At 41.8% G+C, this 21,066-nt stretch overlaps 2 protein-coding genes across 7 annotated transcripts in view; both read right to left on the minus strand.

Annotated features, from left to right (window-relative positions):
• The window catches only part of LOC125727109 (rho GTPase-activating protein 33-like), a 50,910-nt gene extending 41,622 nt beyond the window's left edge, over positions 1-9,288 (minus strand). For 3 of the 6 annotated variants that reach the window (XM_049003810.1, XM_049003807.1, XM_049003806.1), the window contains exon 1: positions 8,711-9,288. Coding sequence is in view for 3 of the 6 variants with exons in the window: in XM_049003807.1 (XP_048859764.1) it covers positions 8,711-8,729 (19 nt within the window). In the remaining 3 variants the exon portion in view is untranslated. Of the gene's footprint in view, positions 1-7,352; positions 8,357-8,710 lie in introns of those variants that run through there. The other 3 variants (XM_049003809.1, XM_049003811.1, XM_049003808.1) reach the window with 1 other exon arrangement.
• Positions 9,289-9,387: 99 nt separating this feature from the next.
• On the minus strand, positions 9,388-20,018 carry LOC125727111 (RNA-binding protein 42-like). The gene is made up of 11 exons (XM_049003814.1): positions 19,898-20,018; positions 18,886-18,959; positions 18,520-18,658; positions 18,137-18,203; positions 17,312-17,377; positions 17,010-17,182; positions 16,663-16,821; positions 16,248-16,388; positions 11,889-12,006; positions 11,477-11,671; positions 9,388-10,131 (listed from the first exon to the last, which is right to left on the minus strand). The coding sequence occupies exons 2-11, from the start codon at positions 18,939-18,941 to the stop codon at positions 10,019-10,021; spliced, it is 1,227 nt and encodes a 408-aa protein (XP_048859771.1). The 5' UTR covers positions 18,942-18,959; positions 19,898-20,018; the 3' UTR covers positions 9,388-10,018.
• Between the last annotated feature and the right edge of the window lie 1,048 nt (positions 20,019-21,066).

Raw genomic sequence — 21,066 nt, forward strand, 5'->3', positions numbered from 1 at the left:
GTAACTCTGTTGTGAAAGGTGCTATACAACAATAAATGGATTTGAATTTCATTTGCTTCAGCTTGAGTGTGAATTTGGGCCACAAGCACAGCCCATCGTCTTCCTTGGTCTCTTTGCTCATATCTCAAAAAGAGGATAGTGCAAGGAAAGTGTGTCCCTTCTCTTTCCGTCTTGCAGATCGGTAGTGCGATGCTCGTGTCAGCCTCCTTTTCTTCCTCAGTGAATGATGGTAGATGGAATATACAAAGAAATGCCATAACGAATGCTGCCTTATTGTGACTGCATTGTAGCATTGGCTAATAGAGTATGAATGAGGCAGTGTGGCACTGTGGGCTGCCTGTAGTGGGGGAGGCAGAGGCAGAGACAGACTATTGGTTGTTTGAGCCGTTTAAGTCAAACTACTGATTGAATAATGCAAAACATAACAAGGGGCAAAAGAGCTCCCTGCAAAATCCTCCGCAGGAAAAATACAGGTATCATGGAATATGAATTTCATGAAGGAAAGGCATAAGCACTACATTACATAAGCATACATTGCTTTATTAATGAGATGCTCATGTTCAAAGTGGGGGCGACATGGTGGTGCAGTGGTTAGCACTATTGCCTCACACCTCTGGGACCCGGGTTCGAGTCTCCGCCTGGGTCACAGGTGTGTGGAGTTTGCATGTTCTTCCCATGTTGTCGTGGGGTTTCCTCCGGGTACTCCGGTTTCCCCCCACAGTCCAAAGACATGCTGAGGCTAATTGGAGTTGCTAAATTGCCCATAGGTGTGCATGTGTGAGTGAATGGTGTGTGAGTGTGCCCTGCGATGGGCTGGCCCCCCATCCTGGGTTGTTCCCTGCCTCTTGCCCATTGCTTCCGGGATAGACTCCGGACCCCCTGCGATCCAGTAGGATAAGCGTTTTGATGGATGGATGATGCAAATCCCTCACTCCTCACTCAGTTTTTGGTTTTTGAGTTGTTGTTGAGATACACACTTCAGATAAGTAATGATATCTCAAGTTTGCTTAAATCTCTCTCAATATTGATCCCAGACATGCCCAATTTCAGTTTCATGTGTTATTCATGTGACCAAATCAGCATGCCAAATTTCGTTAAAATCCATGACGATGAGGTCCGAAAGTGCGATGATTTGACATGGAATGACCCTGAAGTGAATTTACTGAGCAATGCAAAAGTAGAATAGAGAAATGTCCATCCCTACTCAGAACCAAAGGTCAGTCAAGGGAGTAAGGTCAGAGGTGTGGCTTGTCAGTGGGGGCGGCTTGTTGGAGGGTGTGGCTTTTCAGGGGCGTATTCCTGTCCAAACAAGATCTCACCCGTACCCAAGGCTGGGTTAGAAAGCCTCAGAAAACCAAGAGAAGGAGTCTAAAGGGCTGAAAAAGTGTAGGAGTTGAGATGGTCTGAAACTTGCAATATGCACTGGCAGAGTAACCAGCTACAAGAACCCCTTTTTTGGTACAAGAGTCAATGAACTCAGACTGCTCCATAGAAAAAAGATCCAGCGCTGCCAATAGCAAAGACTGAATCAATGGGTGACGTACCCAATACAAAACTTTCTAATAACATATAATTTCAACTGGTACCAGTAATTAGCTTTTTACGCTAATATATAGAATGAAATGCACTCTCAAAAGGAAACACTAGAGTCCTTACTTTCAAATCCGTTGTCCACATGCTATAAGTGCTCAAAAGTCTTCTCAAAATGCAACACTTTGTTATAAAGTATTTACTAAGAGACAACTGAAATGAAATTTCAAAATTAATATTCTGAGCCAGGATAATGCAAACCCCTCACATAATATACTAACCTAAAACACATCATTCCTTCCTTAGTACTCCAGGTATCTCTGTCCTCCTCCACACTCACAGGGAATTAGGTCCTCTGAGTACAGGTTACTCTGAGAAGTCCTGCTGTTGCTTCTTTCAGGCGTCACAGTGAACTCTCAGAATCCTCAGAGATAGCTTCTAAAAGCATCATAAAGTTTAACCCTATGGAGCCTCCCCCTCTGTGGCAACAAAGAACCCTACTCACACATCTCCTAGTTCCCAGCCCTTGTTCCTGTACTACTTAAGAGTATTTAGCAGCCCCTCCACCAGCACTTTAGCTATGGCACTGGCCTAGTAACGAGATACGCCAAGAAACCCCGGAAGGTCAGGCAGCGTAATAGCAAAGGTCAGTTTTATCATCAGCATTCCAGTGGTGGGTCCCTAGGAAACCGTGTCCCTTCAGTGATCTGTCCTCTGCTCCGTGTTCAGCCTTTTCTCTTCCAAGCAGCAGGAAAAGCACAGTTGCACACAGCATACTAAACACTCTGTCTGGATCTCGGCTGCACCACGTGAAGAAAATGCAAAGGGGAGTGTGAAACCATGTGAAGTGCAAAAGGGAAGTGTGAAGCCTTCTATCCCCAGCAGTGTCCACACCAGACGCTCTCAAAATACGTATGTGTGTGTGTGAGTGTATACACACACACACACACACACAAACACACACACACACAAACAAACACACACACACAGATGTTCTCATACAGATGCACCGAATATAAATGCAGGTGTCGTGAATGACCAGGCAAAGGTAATGATTATGTCCTTCAGCAGGTACGAAAACAAACAGCAGGCTCCAGTTTTTCACTATACACCACCCTGAATGAAGGGTCACTCCATGTCAGATCATCACACTTTCGGATCTCATCGTCACGGATTTTAACGAAACTTGGCATGTTGATTTGGTCACATGAGTAACTCATCAAACTTAAATTGGGCATGTCTGGGATCAATGTTGAGGAAGATTTAAGCAAAAAAAGTTTTAACTTTTTTTTTTGGGGGGTGAGGGTGGGGGCTATGACTTTGACTGGCTATATTTATCATAATGTAAGCTGCACAGAAGTGGTCCTTCTGTTTTCAAGCTATTGTCCAGCTCTGTAGATTGAACAAATAATATGCCATCCCTATTTGAATAATTACTATGTAATAACTGATTAAAATATTAAAAATTGAATAACAAAAAAAACCTATATTTCAAAATTGATCAATTTTTAACTTTTTTTAAGGTGTTGCTGAGATATCTTGACTTAAAGGTAACGTCACATGGCTTCATATCACTAATGGGCCTTTTTAATGGCAGCCAACCTGATATGAAATAGTATAACAAGCACAGATGTAAGTCATAACATTAATTAAGGTTACAAATGTGCCCTTGAGAGGTAACGTGGGCTACCCCACATTTTTGACTCCTACCGCCTTTTTATTGAATATTTTTCAATTGGAAAATTGTTATTATCTAAGTCATACCTCTGTGCTACCTATGATATATATCAATTGTAGGGTATATGCACACTGACTTTTTTAAAAAAAAAGGTCAACTTCGGAGCTCATTTTCTCAAAACTGTTTTTGGGGGATAGCCCACTTTACCTCTCAAGGGCACAAACGTGCTACAATGAAATTTAATGGAAGTTTCATTAATGTCATTGCAGACACCTGTACTTGCCATACTATTGAAAAGGCCCACATGGGAAGTAAATATGGCCAGGGACGGATTATGGGTTGTGTGGGCCCCTGGGCAAAACGTTCGCGAGAAATTATGCCCAGAACTGGAGAGTTGAGACTGAGCTTCAGAAAATTTGGTCTTTGGTTTTTGAGTTGTTGTTGAGATATCATTACTTATCTGAAGTGTGTATCTGAAGTTTGCTTAAGTCTCTCTCAATATTGATCCCAGACGTGCCCAATTTCAGTTTCATGTGTTACTCATGTGACCAAATCAGCATGCCAAATTTCATTAAAATCCATTACGATGAGATTCGAAAGAGTGATGATTTGACATGGAATGACCCTGAAGTGAATGTACTGAGCAATGCAAAAGCAGAATAGAGAAATGTCCATGCCTACTCAGGACCAAAGGTCAGTCAAGGGAGTAAGGTCAGAGGTGTGGCTTGTCAGAGAGGACGGCTTGTTGGAGGGTGTGGCTTTTCAGGGGCATATTCCTGTCCAAACAAGATCTCACCCGTACAAGAGTCAATGAACTCAGACTGCTTCATAGAAAAAAGATCCAGGGCTGCCAATAGCAAAGACTGAATCAATGGGTGACGTACCCAATACAAAACCTTCTAACAACATATCATTTCAACTGGTACCAGTAATTAGCTTTTTATGTTCACTGTGAATGACTACAAACCTATTTAGGCTAATATATAGAGTGAAATGCACTCAAAATGAAACGCTAGAGTCAGAGTTCACCTTATTGTCAAATCAGTCATCCACATACTACTACAAACATTGAAAGGGGTACAACACAGCTGAACTATGTGCAGATCCCATCATTCACAAAGAGCTGACCTGAGCCATCAGTAGAAATCCACAGGTTTCATTCACAAGTACCCTCCTACCTAAAACAACTTTTCTCACCCCGCACTGCACCACACTCTTCGATCCTGCAGTACCGCTCGACTGGTCCCACCATCTCTCAAGGAGCAAAGACGACATGCACCTAGACTCTTACAAACCTACATGTTTCCAGACCACTTCAATTAGCACATCCAGGATTATACTTTTTTTTTTTTTTAAGAAAAAAGTATGACTTGACAGCAGAGTTTTTTTAGAGTGATAGTATTCTTAGCTGGGTTCTATTTAACCAGCATCAGAATGTATTAACTGGTGAGACTTCTAAGCACTGATGTAAGTCGCTCTGGCTAAGTGCGTCTGGCAAATGCTGTAATTGTAACAAGTAAGAGCAAAAATCATACTCCCTCTAGGGAATGTGTATTTCTTAAAATGATACACCCCATCAGGATCGCCAACACCACCTGTAACCTATTTTCCTCTTGAATATGGGAATTTGTAGAGATGGGGTCAACTCAGTTTTGCAAGAATGTTCTCCTTTTTAAAAATAGCAACAACTCAGAAAACGAGCAAGCAAATGAGAAAAACGTGACAGGAATAGATTGATGGATTTTCAATATCAACACTTTTCTTCTCATAAATTATATTTCCAACTTAGGCATTGTATCATTTAGTTAAGAATACGTGGCACAGATAGGATCAAACCCTTAAGGGCCAGAATTATTTCAGAGGTTCACAGTTGTCCTCTCACTGACAACACAAAACAGGCATCTGTGCCTGTCAAAATCAAAGTAAAAAAGAAATAAAAATTGCAACATCTCAGATCAGACTTTGTAAATTTGAATTATAAATTCACAATAATAAGCATTTGAGAGTTGAAGTGATATCCAACTGCACACCGGCTAACTATGACAAGGAGGCCTTTCCTGGACTCAAGGCAAAATAATTATGTTAATTTCTTTCTTTCTTTAATGGCTACCAAATTAAAGTAAACATAGACGCAGGAAAAGTAATGCAGTTATTTATTTCTGTCCATACAAGAGATGATGTGACGCTGCTAAGCTGCCGTGGTCTATCAGGTCACACATTCAAATGCCATTGCTGGCACTGATTCTGGGTCAATAATGAAACACCTCGCTCACCCACAGGCATGCACCTGCACCATGTCTATAATATTCTTATTAACAAAGAATCAAAACCCCATAAAGAAAGTAGAAGGTGGCCATTCTTTTTTGCCTCTAAGGCTGAAATCTATAATCACTTACAAAAATGAACTAATTTCCCCTTTTTTCCACAAAATATTACTTTCAGAACATTGACTGAGGGTTATGCACAATAAAAATAAGCAATCCTCTCTTTAAATGATTTCACCTGATTGTGCATTCAGTAAACAGATTAAGTGTCTACATGTTGAAAGGTCTACTACGTAACATATTACACGAACACACAGCAAGTAATGGGAAACTCATCTACTAAGTTATTTATATTTATTTGCTTGGGGAGCAGGTTCCTTATACTACATACGTAAACAGCTGGTAAATAACTAAGCAGTTTAGAAATAGGCTGCAAAACAATTGTCAGTGGAATCATTAAAAAACATGAAATGGCCAGTCAAAGAATAAGTAAAATAATAATCACCTTTTATTTTTAGTTTTATACAATGGTATAAATATAAAAGACCTTATTAATCAGAAATAGTATAAATAGGCTAAAATGCCCAGCAGACCAAAACTTACTGCTTGGATTTCCTTGACATAATGAGGAACAGTCTCTAGTTATTACTTGAATCTGTGACCGTCAAAATAAATACCCGAATGCGAAATTCTAGATTGGTCTTTTAAAATGCCTCCACAGAAATACACTAAAAACAATTATTGATTCGGCCAAACAGTGTGTATTTTGAATGCAGCTGGTAACTACACAAGATGGAAGAACATGCAAAACTACATAATCCGCGCCACCTTGATCCCTGGAGCAGCGATCTATCAATACTATCAATAAAGCCTGAGTATTTAAAGATATAAATGCAACACTTCACTGATGAACACATTTAATATAAAATATTAAAATCCAATGCTTCTGAGAACAAAACTGTTCCTTATTGTCAAACCACTGTGAGATAAAAATGTATCACGTCAGTACATAACTGCATTACAAGGGTTTCTCATCTAAAGCAATGCATCCAAGTTGCTGATTTTTTTCTTAGTTGTTACTGTCGTGTATTACGATATAAAATCCATAACGCGTAATGTAATTACATCAATACCATACATCAAAGTAAATATAAAGATTCGTGTTTTTCATGCAACATGGATACAATTATAAAAAGTTAAACGAGGAAACTAAATACAAGGCGGTAAAGAATGGGCGGCTGCAAACTAAAGCAGCACCTGTTCCCCGACATTAATATTATCGGCACCATTTCCACCACTTAAAACAACCACCATCACAACAAACACTGTTTCTCATATGACGACACGCTAAACCGCTTGGTAAAGAAAAGCTGTGCAGTAGCAAGTAGCTAAAACGTATTTACGAACAATCAGATATTGCTGCTTATTGAGAAACAAATACTGAAATGTTAATATGGTAACATGAACATGAAGTATTGCAATCGAATGGTTGGTTCCCTAGACGCGATGAACCACGAAGACCGGCATTTGCTATCCGTGTTCAACACAATCATTTCGTATTGTATGCACGTTCTGAGGGAGGGGCACCACGTGTGGGAAAACAATATGCAATTATATATATTCTGCATCAAATGAACAATCGAGGAATTGGTACGGCGTTTCTTCGATTTTTCATTAACCGCATGGAGAATCCTCGCCCAGTAACGCCTGTAACTAATAGCAACACCCGAATCTACGCGTAGTTTGTGTGCCTGGCTAGCATGACATCGACTTCAGCCACAAAGAGTTAACCAAAACCCTTATTTTGCATTTCCCCTTTTTCTTTCCTTTTATGTCATAATATGGTTTCAAAAGGGGGGAAGCAATTTTTGTAAACTCACCACCATTCCGATATCCAGTTTGCAGGGGTGAGATGGGGATCGTCGAGCCCCCCGTTTTCAAATCCAGGCTATTCTTTGAAGTATTTTCTCAGTATATTTCTTGTTATCGAATTATCTAACCCGCCTTCAGAGTTTAGTGTTTCGATAAACTACCGACGTGTCCTTTATTCTCACATGCTGGCGGCATTCGATATCCTATAACTGGTTATAAAAACGAGACGAGCACAAGACAAGATCGGAACAACGGGGACTGGTCTGTAGACCCAAGGAAGACGAAGGGAGGGACGGAGGGAGGGAGGAGAAAGATGAGACGGGGAGGGCTGTGTGCTCAGTTTCCACCTAGATGCTCTGACTTGGCATATGGTGCGTTTCGTTTCAGTAAACCCTGCCCGATTTCTTACAGGTACCGGTTTGGTTCTATAGCTTGGGTAAACACACTCACAAGCAGACACATTAAATGTTATGAGGAACGCTCAGCTAACAAAGACCATTGTGGTTCGCCCTTCATTTCGGCAGTGATGAGTAACTTGTACGGCCATCGACTTTGCAGTCGTACTGCCATGTAAGTTGGAAAATCGCATTGCCATCGCTAATTAAAACCACTGAAAAAGGTGTTCACACCCTTTCCGCCACCTTAGCACTGCTCTATGAGGGTGCCAACGTGAATCTGGAAATTACGTCATCGACAGATAATAAATAATTATAAATATAACAAAAATAAAATCTTCGACAATAACATGCCGTACAGAACCTGACGTTACTCAGTGTAATACATGTCGAGCAGTTCACCTTTGGATGTGGGAATTTGGATGCGAGATCTGCTCAATTCCTCTTAGGTAGTGTAAAGCTAGTGGCAATCATATGTGCAGGATATTAACGTTAGTGTTAAGATAAATGACTAAAAGGCAAACCAATACTGGGTTCTTACCAAAATTGCAATGTCATACTGTTTTAGTATGACAAATTATTTTAAATGATGTTTTACTTCGATAAGCGGCTGTTGCTGACTACCATCAATACACAAGTGTTAGGTTAATACAAAAATGAAATGAATACATCCAGTTTGCGCGCGTTTATGTGTGTATACATATCTATGAATAAAATGTGTGTGTGTGTGTGTGTGTGTGTGTGTACACAGACATACACGATTAAACTATACGCAAAAACATTTATAACTAGGATTCCGATAACCGTTGCTCATGGCTAATGGTCAATAATACATTCAACGTAGAATTCTCAAGGAGCTAGTTCATGAAATCTACACAGTAAAAATCCCGACATAGATTGATAAAACAGGAACAGTTTAATAATGAAAAGCATACTGATTGTAATTTTACGACACACTTTGTATTACTTACCCGAACCCCCGCGTTTCATGGCGTCTTAATTCCGATAACTGTTGCGAGAACAGCCCACTTCTTCTGCAGAAGTGTCCAGACTCCACTTCTTTTTGTGGTCTAGACCAGAAATCAGCCACCATCGTTAACCGGAAAATGTTCTTGCCCCAAAGAAAATCCCCTTCATAAAAACTTACACAATAGCATTTGCTTGGGTTAATGTAAATACGCAAGCAAACGTTTCAAAGACTAGCACTAACGCGATACTGATTTTTACAATTAGCGTCGATTCTTTTACATTTCATTTAAGCTGTATTTTTTAGGATGTCATGGCGACTATGCTAAATATTTGAGGTCTTTTTAAAACTCTTAGAAAGATCTTGCGATTGTTTCTCCTTACGATCATTGTTAGTTTTTAAAAAGTTTTAAATTCCCCCTATTATATTGTATTTATGCGAGATGATTTTCCAATCAGCAACAGACAACTTATAAAAACTTATGGATTAGCTGTACTTATCGATGTGGAAATGAAACTATAGACTGAAGAGCTGACCTCCTGCATACACAGTAAAACCAAATTAAAATGATAAATCCAAGATACTCATTGCATTAACAAAACGGAGAACGTGGGAATACTTACATTACCTATACCGGTTTTCAGAATATTTATCTGTGTAAATGAATCACTCTTGGGATAATTTTAAAGTAAGAACGATATTAAAAACATTCAACTTTATTCACTTGTTTTTGGGGTCTTTCTATCAACTTCAAACGCAAAATAAAACAAAAAGGCTTATTAATTTTGCCAAGTATTAATTGTCTATGTATCTTTAAAAAGGTAACGTCTTTCACATTTTAACAACAGGCAATGTAATCAATCTCGTCTAAAGTAAAACTTACTCAAGCTTTCGTCATACTGAAAATTACAGGGCAAATAAATGTATTGACAGTAATGCAAAAAATAAACTTTAAATGGGAACAAACAAAAATCATTACTATAGGAGTGAAGTTTTGAAATGTGGGGGGGAAAGCCTTATTCATAGAGATAAAAAAAAAAAACAGTCAAGAATACATAAAATGTATTCATTCAATCTAGGGAAAGATCAATGAACAAATTCACAATGGCTTTACAAAGGAGATCCTAAAAGAATTTAATATCTATAGTCATAGATGACAGAAAAGTAACATTAGGTCAGCGAAGAGATATTTTCAACTTCATACAGGTCCGGTCCTGCACCCTAGAGATGAAATTACACACACACACAGACACACACACAGACACACACACAGACACACACACAGACACACCAATCTCTGCAGGAAACAAGCCTATCTGAGCCCAAGTTTCTTCTTCTCTTTCTGCTTCTTTCGCACCACCTCCAGATTCCTATCCTTCCACATGCTCTTCCTCAGCTTAATGGGACGACTTCCCACGTATTTTCCTGGAGAGGAGGAGGATGGAGAGACAGCTGTCAGAGCAATGAACTTGGTTTCTGATCTACAGATGAGACTCAGCATCCTCTAACTGACCTTGGGAGAAACTGCTTCTAGGAAATATTCAAATTTATTCTTATAAATTATATGAATTTGCTGACAATACTGACATACAAATTAATGTCTTAGGAAGAAAAACAAATAGATAAATGAACAATGTATACACATATGCATGCATGTATATGGTACACTGTTTAAGTGACAGCAGAAGCAAAATGGTAAAACCGAAGCAAGGCTGCAGCCTCATTGGGATGAAAAAGTTGACAAGGATGCAACTTAACGGATTTCAATTTGCCATATTTTATGATCCCACTAGATGGTGCTCTCTGTTCATAAAAGAATCTAAAGCAAACCAAGAGCATCATCTAGTGGCGGTCAAAAAAACAGAAATGGTTCATAGGATGTAGCTTTGGTCATCACCAGTAAGCGAGCATTCGGCTAGCTTTGAGGCTGAAGCAAAATAATGCCAGGTCCACTACACAACTGACAACGTGTAGTGTTTAACAGGACTAGCTAACACTGAAAGCTTCAGTTAACGTTACTTACAAGCTATTAGCAAGTTAAACGCAAATTACGACCCTTTCTCCCCATTCCGAATTTCCATCGTCAAGCATTGGGCTAAAGTTACCTTGCATTCACTATAGTAGTAGTATAGTAGTGGATGCCGGTCTTGAAGATGAAAACCAAAATACAACCATACCAGATTTAGTCCTCTTAGGTTGAAAAATCTCTGCAGTGCTGTAACTGGCTTATGGCATATTTCCACTGACACAAAACAAACCCAAGTTGCACGCTTCACTTGCGCACCTGCATCTGGGAGACTGTTGCTGCCTTTGGTTAATTAGGTATGCATCGCTGCCAATAACGAGCTGAATAATCGGACTGGTGCACCTCTACCCATGACTCCGTCCTTGCAGACAACCACCCCCCCCCCACCCCAGTTCAAAAACTCATTGGATCTACAACAATCACAAAGTTACCTATTTCGGTTTGGGTTCAGAATGGTAAATTTGGCCAAAAGGTGACAAGTTTGCATTCCTGGAGAAGTGACAGGATAAAGTACAGGCAGTCCGCAGGTCACGAACGAGATCCATTCCATTACGGTAGTCCATTCCCAAATACAAGTTGTCCGTAAGGTGGACATTCTTAACCCAAGGACTGCGTGTACATGAAAACAATCAAGCAAAAAAACCAATGGGAAATTCAAAAACACCATCTCACTTAAAGGCTCATTCATACAACAGCAAACTAATAATAAGCAAGGGAGAGACCAACTCAGAAAAACCTCCTCACCATTCATCTCCCTCATTGCTCGTACATAGTCGTTAGGGTCCTTGAAGCTAACAAAGCCATAGCCCTTGGTCTTTCCTGTGCGCTTGTCCCGCACCACCTTTGCCTTCAGGAAGGATGGGTAGCGGCTGAAGGCCCGCACCAAGATGTCATCGTTAACCTCATTGCCCAGGTCTCCACAGAAGATCCTGAAATCATCTGCCATGAAAGAGTTTTGTATCTTTTGTAAACTGATCGAGGGTAAGATGATACAAACATTTATAAAACAAAACTGGAAACAGTGAAGTTGGAACTGCATTATTTCCTTTGCAAGTACCTGCTCAGTGCATATACCAGGACACAGTATCTTCACTGAGCAGCAGGGTTAAAATTAGCTTATTTTAGGCAGAATTCATATCGATGGCTGGTGTGGTACCTGAGTCCCATTCCAGCAGGCTTTGATCTTCCCAGGAGCTCCCAGCTGCTGTGCGAATGCACTTCTTAACCTTTTCCTGCTTTCCCTTCTTTTTTTCCTCAGAACTACCATCTGCTGGCTGGATTGAAACATTACAAGTTAATCTCTTAACCTGGAACTTGGACCTCCACTCCAGTGTGCCTATGATGAGTCACATGAGAAGAGAAACAAATGACAAATGCATGCTATCATTTCCTATAACTGCTAATGTAGTGCAGTTCACAGCACGCCCAGTGCCTGTAGCAGGTAGGATAAGGCATCAAACACTCTGCATGGCCTGCGAGTCCATTGCTGAGCACATACACAAGCACACTCATGCACACCACTATGGACAATCTAGAGGCACCAAGTCACCTGACTTATGACGATATATCCTTGGATGGGAGGGAACCCATATTAAATCACCCAGTTTGGAGAAAAAAAAATTCCAAGCACACCCTCCCAGATTCCCCTGAAAAATAAATCACAGGTGCTCCTACACCAAACTCAGAGAAAAATTCCAAATATTAGGTCTGTATCTCTAACAGTTGTGAAACTACAGCCCTTCAAAATTGTAATTTTATACAGTTGCAGACTCAGCACTTCAGTCCAACTTCTGACATTTATAGCTCCATTGATGTGGCATATATAGCTGTGAAACTTTGTGGTGTGAACTTTTTCCTGTAGAATTTAAACAAACACAATACTAGACAAAGTTGTTTTCCTGCCATTTATCACATATTAAGTCATGTGTATGCAGTAACCATATGCATTACTGTTACAGAAGTGTCAGAGTAAGTTTCTGAAATGTGCTCAATTTCCAGGATTGCCTATATTCATATCCTCATTTGACTGTGACGGCAGTTAACTAAGATTTTCCAATTTTTACCATGTTTGGTCATATATCTGAAGATGATCGTACAAAAATTTGATGACGTTGCTGAGCTAACTTTTGGAGTTATGATTTTTTAAGAATGAGCTGTCATGCTCTTGCTGCCAAATAGATTCAACCAACACACAAAATATTTCATAGTTCACGGTTTCAGAACTGCCAGGAGGGTGACCCTCGGGGTGATTTCATATGGAATGACCCCCATGCAGACAACAAGAACAAGAATGTTTTGCATGTATGAAATTAACTCACAACAGCGGAAATGCTTATTTGATAAAACAAGTCCATCAATCCATCCATTATCCTCCACTTATCCGAGGTCGGGTCGCGGGGGCAGCAGTCTCAACAGGGAAACCCAGACTTCCTACTCCCCGGTCACTTCATCCAGCTCCTCCGGGGGTATCCGAGGCATTCCCAGGCCAGCCGAGAGACATACTCCCTCCAGCGTGTCCTGGGTCTTCCCCGAGGCCTCCTCCCAGTGACACATACCCGGAACACCTCACCAGGGAGGCGTCCAGAAGGCATCCTAAGCAGATGCCCGAGTCACCTCATCTGGCTCCTCTCAATGCGGAGGAGCAGCGGCTCTACTCTGAGTCTCTCCCGAAAGAATGTGGAGCTCGGTCAATCTGTAAGGGAGAACCCAGCCACCCGGTGGAGGAAACTCATTTCGGCCGCTTGTACTCGCAATCTCATTCTTTTGTTCACTACCATATAACATGACCATAGGTGAGGGTAGGAACGTAGATTGACTGGTAAAATCGAGGGCTTTGCCTTTTGGCTCAGCTCTTTCTTCACCATGACAGACTGATGCAGCGCCCACATCACTACTGATGCTGCACCGATCTGCCTGTTGATCTCCCGTTCCATCCTTCCCTCACTTGTGAACAAGACCCCGAGATACTTAAACTCCTCCACTTGGGGGAGGACCCCCCTCCCCGACCCGAAGAAATCATTCTACCCTTTTCTGGCTGAGGACCATGGTTTCGGATTTGGAGGTGCTGATTTTCATCACAGCCGCTTCACACTCGGCTACGAACTGCCCCAGTGAGATCCGAAGGTCACGGTCCAATGAAGCCAACAGAACCACATCATCTGCAAAAAGCAGAGACCTAATCCTGAGGTCACCAAACCCACAACGCCCTTTCTGCACCTAGAAATTCTGTCCATAAAAGCTATGAATAGAATCGGTGACAAAGGGAGTCCAACCCTCACTGGAAACAAGGACGACTTATTGCCGCCCATGCGGACCAAGCTCTGACAACAGTCATACAGGGACTGAACAGCCCTTATAAGAAAGCCCGGCACCCCATACTCCCGGAGCACTCCCCACTGGACTCCCAGAGGGACACGGTCGAATGCCTTCACCAAGTCCATAAAACACATGTAGATTACTTGGGCAAATTCCCATAAACCCTCTAAGACCCTGCTGAGAGTATAGAGCTGGTCCATTGTTCCATGGCCAGGGCGAATACCACACTGCTCCTCCTGAATCTGAGGTTCGACAAACTGACGGATCTTCCTCTTCAGAACCCCCGAATAGACCTTACCAGGGAGGCTGAGAAGTGTGGTCTCCCTATAGCTGGAGCACACCCTCCGGTCCCCCTTCTTAAAGAGCCTTAAGGAACTCCGGGCGCATCTCATCCACCCCCAGGGCCACCACTTCAATGACCTCCACCCCAGAAATAGGAGAGTCCACCCCCAAGTCCCTAGACTCTACTTCTGCATTGGAAGGTGTGTCGGTAGGATTGGGGTGGTCTTCGAAGTATTTCCCTCACCGACCAAAAAACGTCCCGAGTTGAGGTCAGCAGCACCCCATCCCCACCAAAAACAGTGTTGATGTTGCACCACTTGCCGCCCTGAGACGCTGGATGGTGGACCAGAATCTCCTCAAAGCCGTCCGGAAGTCGTTTTCCATGGCCTCGCCAAACTCCTCCCACACCGGAGTTTTTGCCTCGGCGACTGCCGAAGCCGCATTCCGCTTGGCCCCCGGTACCTGGAGTCCCACAGGCCAAAAAGGCCCAATAGGACTCATTCTTCAGCTTGACGGCATCCCTCACCACCAGTGTCCACCAGCGGGTTCAGGGATTGCCGCCACGACAGGCACCGACCACCTTACGGCCACAGCTCCGATCTGCCACCGTGCCAATGGAGGCATGGAACAAGGCCCATTCAAACTCAATGTCCCCCGCCTCCCCTGGGATATGGGAGAAGCTCTGCTGAAGGTGGGAGTTGAAGCTCCTCCTGACAGGAGATTCCACCAGACGTTCCAAGCAGACCCTCACTATGCACTTGGGCCTGCCAGGTCTGGCCGGCTTCCTCCACCACAAGCGGAGCCAACCTACCACCATGTAGCGATCAGTTGACAGTTCTGCCCCTCTCTTCAACCAAGTGTCCAAGACATGTGGCCGCAAGTCCGATGACACGACTACAAAGTTGATCATCAAACTGCGGCCTAGGGTGTCCTGGTGCCAAGTGCACATATGGACACCCTTATGCTTGAACATGGTGTTCATTATGGACAATCCGTGGCGAGCACAGAAGTCCAATAATAAAACACTGCTTGGGTTCAGATCAGGGGGACGTTCTTCCTGACATTTTTCCTTCCTCATCTTTTCTGACTGACAGTTTTTCCACTAGTTTCGCATTTGGCTTCAGTCAGTATCACTGCTGGTATCGGTTCCTTTGTGCAAGGAGGAACAGGATGACCACAAAAGGACCTCCAGCAGGCCATTGGTGTGAATGTCTCTGACCAAAATCAGAAACTTCATGAGGGTGGCCTGAGGGCCTGACGTCCTCTAGTGGACCCGACGTCCTCTAGTGGACCCTGTGCTCGCTGCCCTGCACTGTGGAGCTCGATTGGCATTTGCCATAGAATACCAGAATTGGCAGGTTCGCCATTGGCATCCTGTGCTTTTCATAAATGAGAGCAATTTCACCCTGAGCACAGATGTGAAAGGGTCTGAATAAGCCATGCAAAATGTTATGCTGCCTGTAACATTGTTCAGCACGACTGGTTTGGTGGTGGCTCAGTCACGGTCTGGGGGAGATTCCCTCAGGATGCGTCGACATTGTTAGGCATGCATACAAGCACGTGGGCACCATACAAACTACGCAGTACGATTTTGAGTTGCTGCAATGAAATTTCGGCAAAATGGACTCGCCTGCGGCATCATTTTTTCACTTTGATTTTCAGGGTGCCTTTGAATTCAGCCCACTAGGTCAATAATTTTCATTTCCATCAAATGATGTGCCATTCTTTCATTCGTAACACATTATACAGCACAGATATCCAGCATGATTTTTTTCCATTGATATCTGATGTGTTTTCAAAGTGTTCCTTTAATTATTTTGAGCAGCATATATGGGAATGTCACTAAATATAACAAAATAAATAAAATTTACAGTGTCTGGGCAAGCATTTCCTCTTTAAAGGTAAAGTGCATGCAAACCTCAGTGTGGATGGGTTCAGGCTCTGGCATACTGGGGCCAATGACAGCCTCGTCTGTGGTGGAGCTCTCCTTCTTCGCCTCTAGGAGGCCAGCTGCTACTACTGCTGCCTGCTGCTCCGCCACTGAAGCTGCCAACTCCTCCTAAGAGATGAAGCAAGTATGAAGTAGAGGAAGTGAGAGGCAGAAGCTGGTGCATAAAGAAAACTTAGCATATGGGTTCAGTAAAACAAGCTAATTGAAGATGTGAACAGCGTGCTTTATGCTTAAAAGACGACTTGTATAAGTGACTCAGTTACAGACATGCTACTCTGTCTTGACTACTGACACTGCATATACAAACCATCCTGATGTTTTCAAGAGAAAGAATATATATACACATTAGGAAGTTCGTGAGTAAGTTTGTGGCTGCATTTACCATGCGTGCTTGTCTCTGAGCACGAAGGTCAGGTTTCTTGGGTGCTGGGGGAGCTGTGTAGACAGTTGGGGCAGCCTGGATAACTGTGGGTGTTAGTTTAGGAGGGACCTGGACTACAGGACGTGGTGGAACCGACACCATTGGATTCATGCCTCCTACCTGTGGACAAGAGCATTAACAAATGGAGATTGAGAGGATAGAAGGAAAAACATGCACTCAAAGTAAGATGAGATGGAATGAAAAGAGTTATAAAAGAAAACTGTATGAGAAAGATGATGAACACATGAACAACAAGGGAGGGCAATCCTGAGTATGTTTCATGCCATTTACCTCCCCCTGACACTAACCGATGGCATGGTGCCCATGTGTCCCATTGGTCCCATAGGACCCATGTGATGCTGAGGGGGGCCAGGCATGGGAGGAGCCATCATCATAGGGGGAGGTGGAGGTGGTCTGGGTAAAGGCGGAGCCATCATACCCTGGGGAGGAGGTCCACGCATCATGGGCAATTTTTGACTACCTTCAAAAAAATACCAAACAAGAAAAAAAATATTTTCCTCCAAAACAAAATTCAGAACAAGTAATTCAGGAAAAATCCTTAAAAGTTTGTCATTTTCAGACAGTCATCAATATTTTAAATGCCAGATACCTGCCCTTTGCAGTATGTGTGGAACAAATGCAGGTCGCATTGGAGAAGGCCTGACTGGAGGAACAGCTGGAAAATAAGAACGAGAAATCCATTAAACATTCAACAGAGGCACTGATATGCCTGCTGACTATGCCATAACTTGAGAATGCCCGACCACTATTACATCAGCCTAGCATACCCCATGATAAGCATTTCCTAAGTCTCATCTCACAGAATCATCACATTTCATGCATCTGCCTAAAGATAGGGGACCATATAATTTCAAGACCTACAGTACTGTGCAAGTCAGACAGTCCAAGAAAATGATGCTCAAATGCTCTTCGTGTTTGTTTAAAACTATGCTATTATACACAAGGTGTGTCAGTTTAGCTTCTTCATAATCTCTCCTAACCTCAACCCAGTATTTGCAACTATCCAATGCACCCATGTATTTTTGATTCAATTCGTACCCCACCTCATATAACTAATCAATACCTCACTGATTTTATTAACCAATTAAACTGATAAATGTAAACTGTAACAAACAAATGGAAAGGCTGGGGTGCCCTTGAGGAAGTTTGGAAACTGAAACATCTAGTCATCCATCCAACAAAATATCACATTTTTGGATAATGGAGAAAATTTTTCTGTCACGTTATTCTTAACTTTTATATGTTCTGACGATAATTTTATTTTTTGTCTTAAGCACACACACTGTGTGTGTGTATGCTGAACTGTGAACTGTTTTGCATGCGGTGGTTAACACAATTATCCCTTATATAGTCTTGGATGCAAAACAAGGTTGTTTATTATTACTGATTATCAATAATTACAGCACATTTTTACCTGGCCCAACAAAGGCTGGGGGTGGGGTTCCCACAAAGGCAGCCCTCGCCTCTAGACTCTGTTGTACCTGAAAAGATCCATATGAAACTTAAAATGAGAAGGGAAAAGAAAATCCACAACAAATACTTGAAAAAAAATGAAGAAATGTGAATGCTGCTCAGTTGAGTGTTTTAAAGAAATATGCCTAAACCTCTATGTATTTTAAACTTATCTTATAGTTATTTTCTAAATACACAAGTTCAGCACCTCAACGATACTATACGAGTGCCAGACCAGTAACTCAAAGCCCTAAGTTCTCAAAACACTACATCTCCCCTGCCTGAGTATAGAGAAAGGAAGCCAGGTGTCTATTGGTAGAAGTCCAGCTATGCCTATGTGCGCACCTGCTGGTAAGTGTTGGTCCCAATGATGGGTCGGACAACGGGCACAGCAGGCACAGCAAGGGTGACGGACACAGCCTCTACCACTGCTGGGCTGCCACCAGGAACAGGCACTGGACCACCCAGTACTTCCTGTTCAAATCTGAGGATGAGAAAGAACAACTACCCAGTCCACTCAGATCACGATAGTAGTCACCATAGGGCTAATTATAAGAAATATAACATTTCTTTCGATTCTCATTTACTTCAGTAATCCCATAAACATCCAGAGGTACGTCAGTCTATTAAACTAGATAGTACTGGAGAACAGGCACCAAAAAAAAGATCTGCATAAAATGTGGGAGGGCCTAATATGCGGTTTTTACTCACAATGCCATTTCAGCCTCCATTTCCTTTAGTCGCTCCTCTCCTGACTTCACTGCCATTGCTCCTACAACTCTGTACTGTAAAGAAGAACAGACATTGTTTTCTGATACTGCATTGAATTTGTGTTTAGTATGGATTGCATTTTAATGAAAGGAAATATATTCAGCTTTTGATCCATACTAAGCATTAGTCTACAAAGATTAAGAAAGTCAAAATCAATTATTTGTTTGTGGAAATCTGCCATTAGTAAGAGTTGGGCACAAATTTTACTTTTACTTATGTTTGCCTGAAATTCAAGTCTGCAACGCAATGCAATGTCTGTGCACAGACAATCCGTCTTTTAAAATGCACAGATACCCTGATTATCATTTTGATGATTACGAACAATATTTACAAGAGCAACTGAAAATGTATCACGCAAGCTAGGTAATTGCTGTTAGTGATGCTTCTCTTCTAAAAAATACCATGAAAAATCATAGCTAAGAGCATCACACAGACACGAACGGTCTTAAATACCTTAATATGTTTTAAAATAACAATAACGACATTTTCCAGCCAATTTAGAAATTAATTAAGGACTAAATAACACTCTTACTGGTCTGACCTTATTGGGAAGATCATGTAGTAACATTAAGATGACTAGAAATAGCATAATAATTGTTAAATAAAAATATATGTACAATTTAAACCCACGCATCAACTAGATGTTGCATGATTAAATGAACTTTATACACCCGCAACAGGTTCGTTCTAAAAAAATACGCTAAATATTGCAAATGATTGCCAGTTTTGACCCTTTATAGATAATGAACTTAGCGAATATACAAGGGGCTAGCAAATTAACTAACCACTTTTCCGTTTACTTTGCTAATGCTACCCGGCGCGCACTAACAGGACCCGAAAACATTTTTAAAAGTTAATAGTTTAGGAATCGCATCTCTATATCTCAAAATATTGTTCTATGAGATTTTAAGTTATACTGGAAATTTCTACCAAACCATATAATTTATCTTACGTTTTGGTTTCTCGTGTGAAATGACTATTTTCGATCCCCTTTAGAAACTGTCGCGTGAAAATGACGTAAGAAAAAGGCGCCCAATAGATTTCGTCATGGAGGAGTGGAAGAGGATTCCAGTAGCAACCTGGCCCAAGACAGTTAAGGCAATGCTGGAAAATAATGGTGGTCAAACGAAATATTGACACTTTGGGCACAATTTGGACATTTTCTCTTAGGGGTCTACTCACTTTTGTTGCCAGTGGTTTAGACATTAATGGCTGTGTGTTTAGTTATTTTAAAGGGACAGCAAATGTACATTGTTATACGAGCTGTACACTGGCTTCTTTACACTGTTCAGTGTTGTCCCATGAAAAGATATAATAAAATATTAGCAAAAATGTGCAGACATGTGTGCATGTATACGTCATTTTTAGTTGCAAAAAACTTTTCAAGAGGAATATTTCAAAAATAAGCATTGTGACACATGAGGCACATTATTCTCTCTGCTGCACAGTTGGTTTGAGATCATGAGGTCACATGGTGCAGGAGCATAATAGCTTTATGTGCAATTATACGTCATTTTTAGTTGCAAAAAAACTTTTCAAGAGGAATATTTCAGAAACAAGCCTTGTGACACATGAAGAACGTTATTCTCAATGCTGCACAGGCGGTTTGACATCATGAAGTCACATGGTGCAGGAGCATAATAGCTTTATGTGCAATTATACGTCATTTTTATTTGTAAATGTTACGTGCCGTAAAATTTATGGGGGGGGGTTGTCCTGTAGGTTCTCCGGACGTCCTGCACGATCGCCGTTCGTCAGCCACCCCTACGAGTCTGCCTCCCGGACCTGAACACGCCTCTCTCCCACCTCCAATATACTCTCGTCACTTCCGGTTCCTGTACAGAAGAGGTCCGCACCTCGCAACCTCTGGAGTGTTTTTGGTTGTTGTGTTTGTATGGTATTTGACTTCTTGTGTATGACGGTTCTAATTGATTGGTTTCTGATTTCTTACTTTGCCGCTTTGTACTTTCGCTTTGGTTTTGACTGCTCTCTCGTATTTTCGATCCCCTTGCCTGACTTCCGACCATCGTTTTGCTCGCCACTCTCGGACAATGTATTTTGTATGTACCGCTGCGTAAGGAGTGATTGCTTTTTTTTGTTTCCGCGAACGCGTGTGATTTT

This window comes from Brienomyrus brachyistius, unplaced genomic scaffold, assembly GCF_023856365.1.
Source record: "Brienomyrus brachyistius isolate T26 unplaced genomic scaffold, BBRACH_0.4 scaffold86, whole genome shotgun sequence".
In the NCBI taxonomy this organism is placed as follows: Eukaryota; Metazoa; Chordata; class Actinopteri; order Osteoglossiformes; family Mormyridae; genus Brienomyrus; species Brienomyrus brachyistius.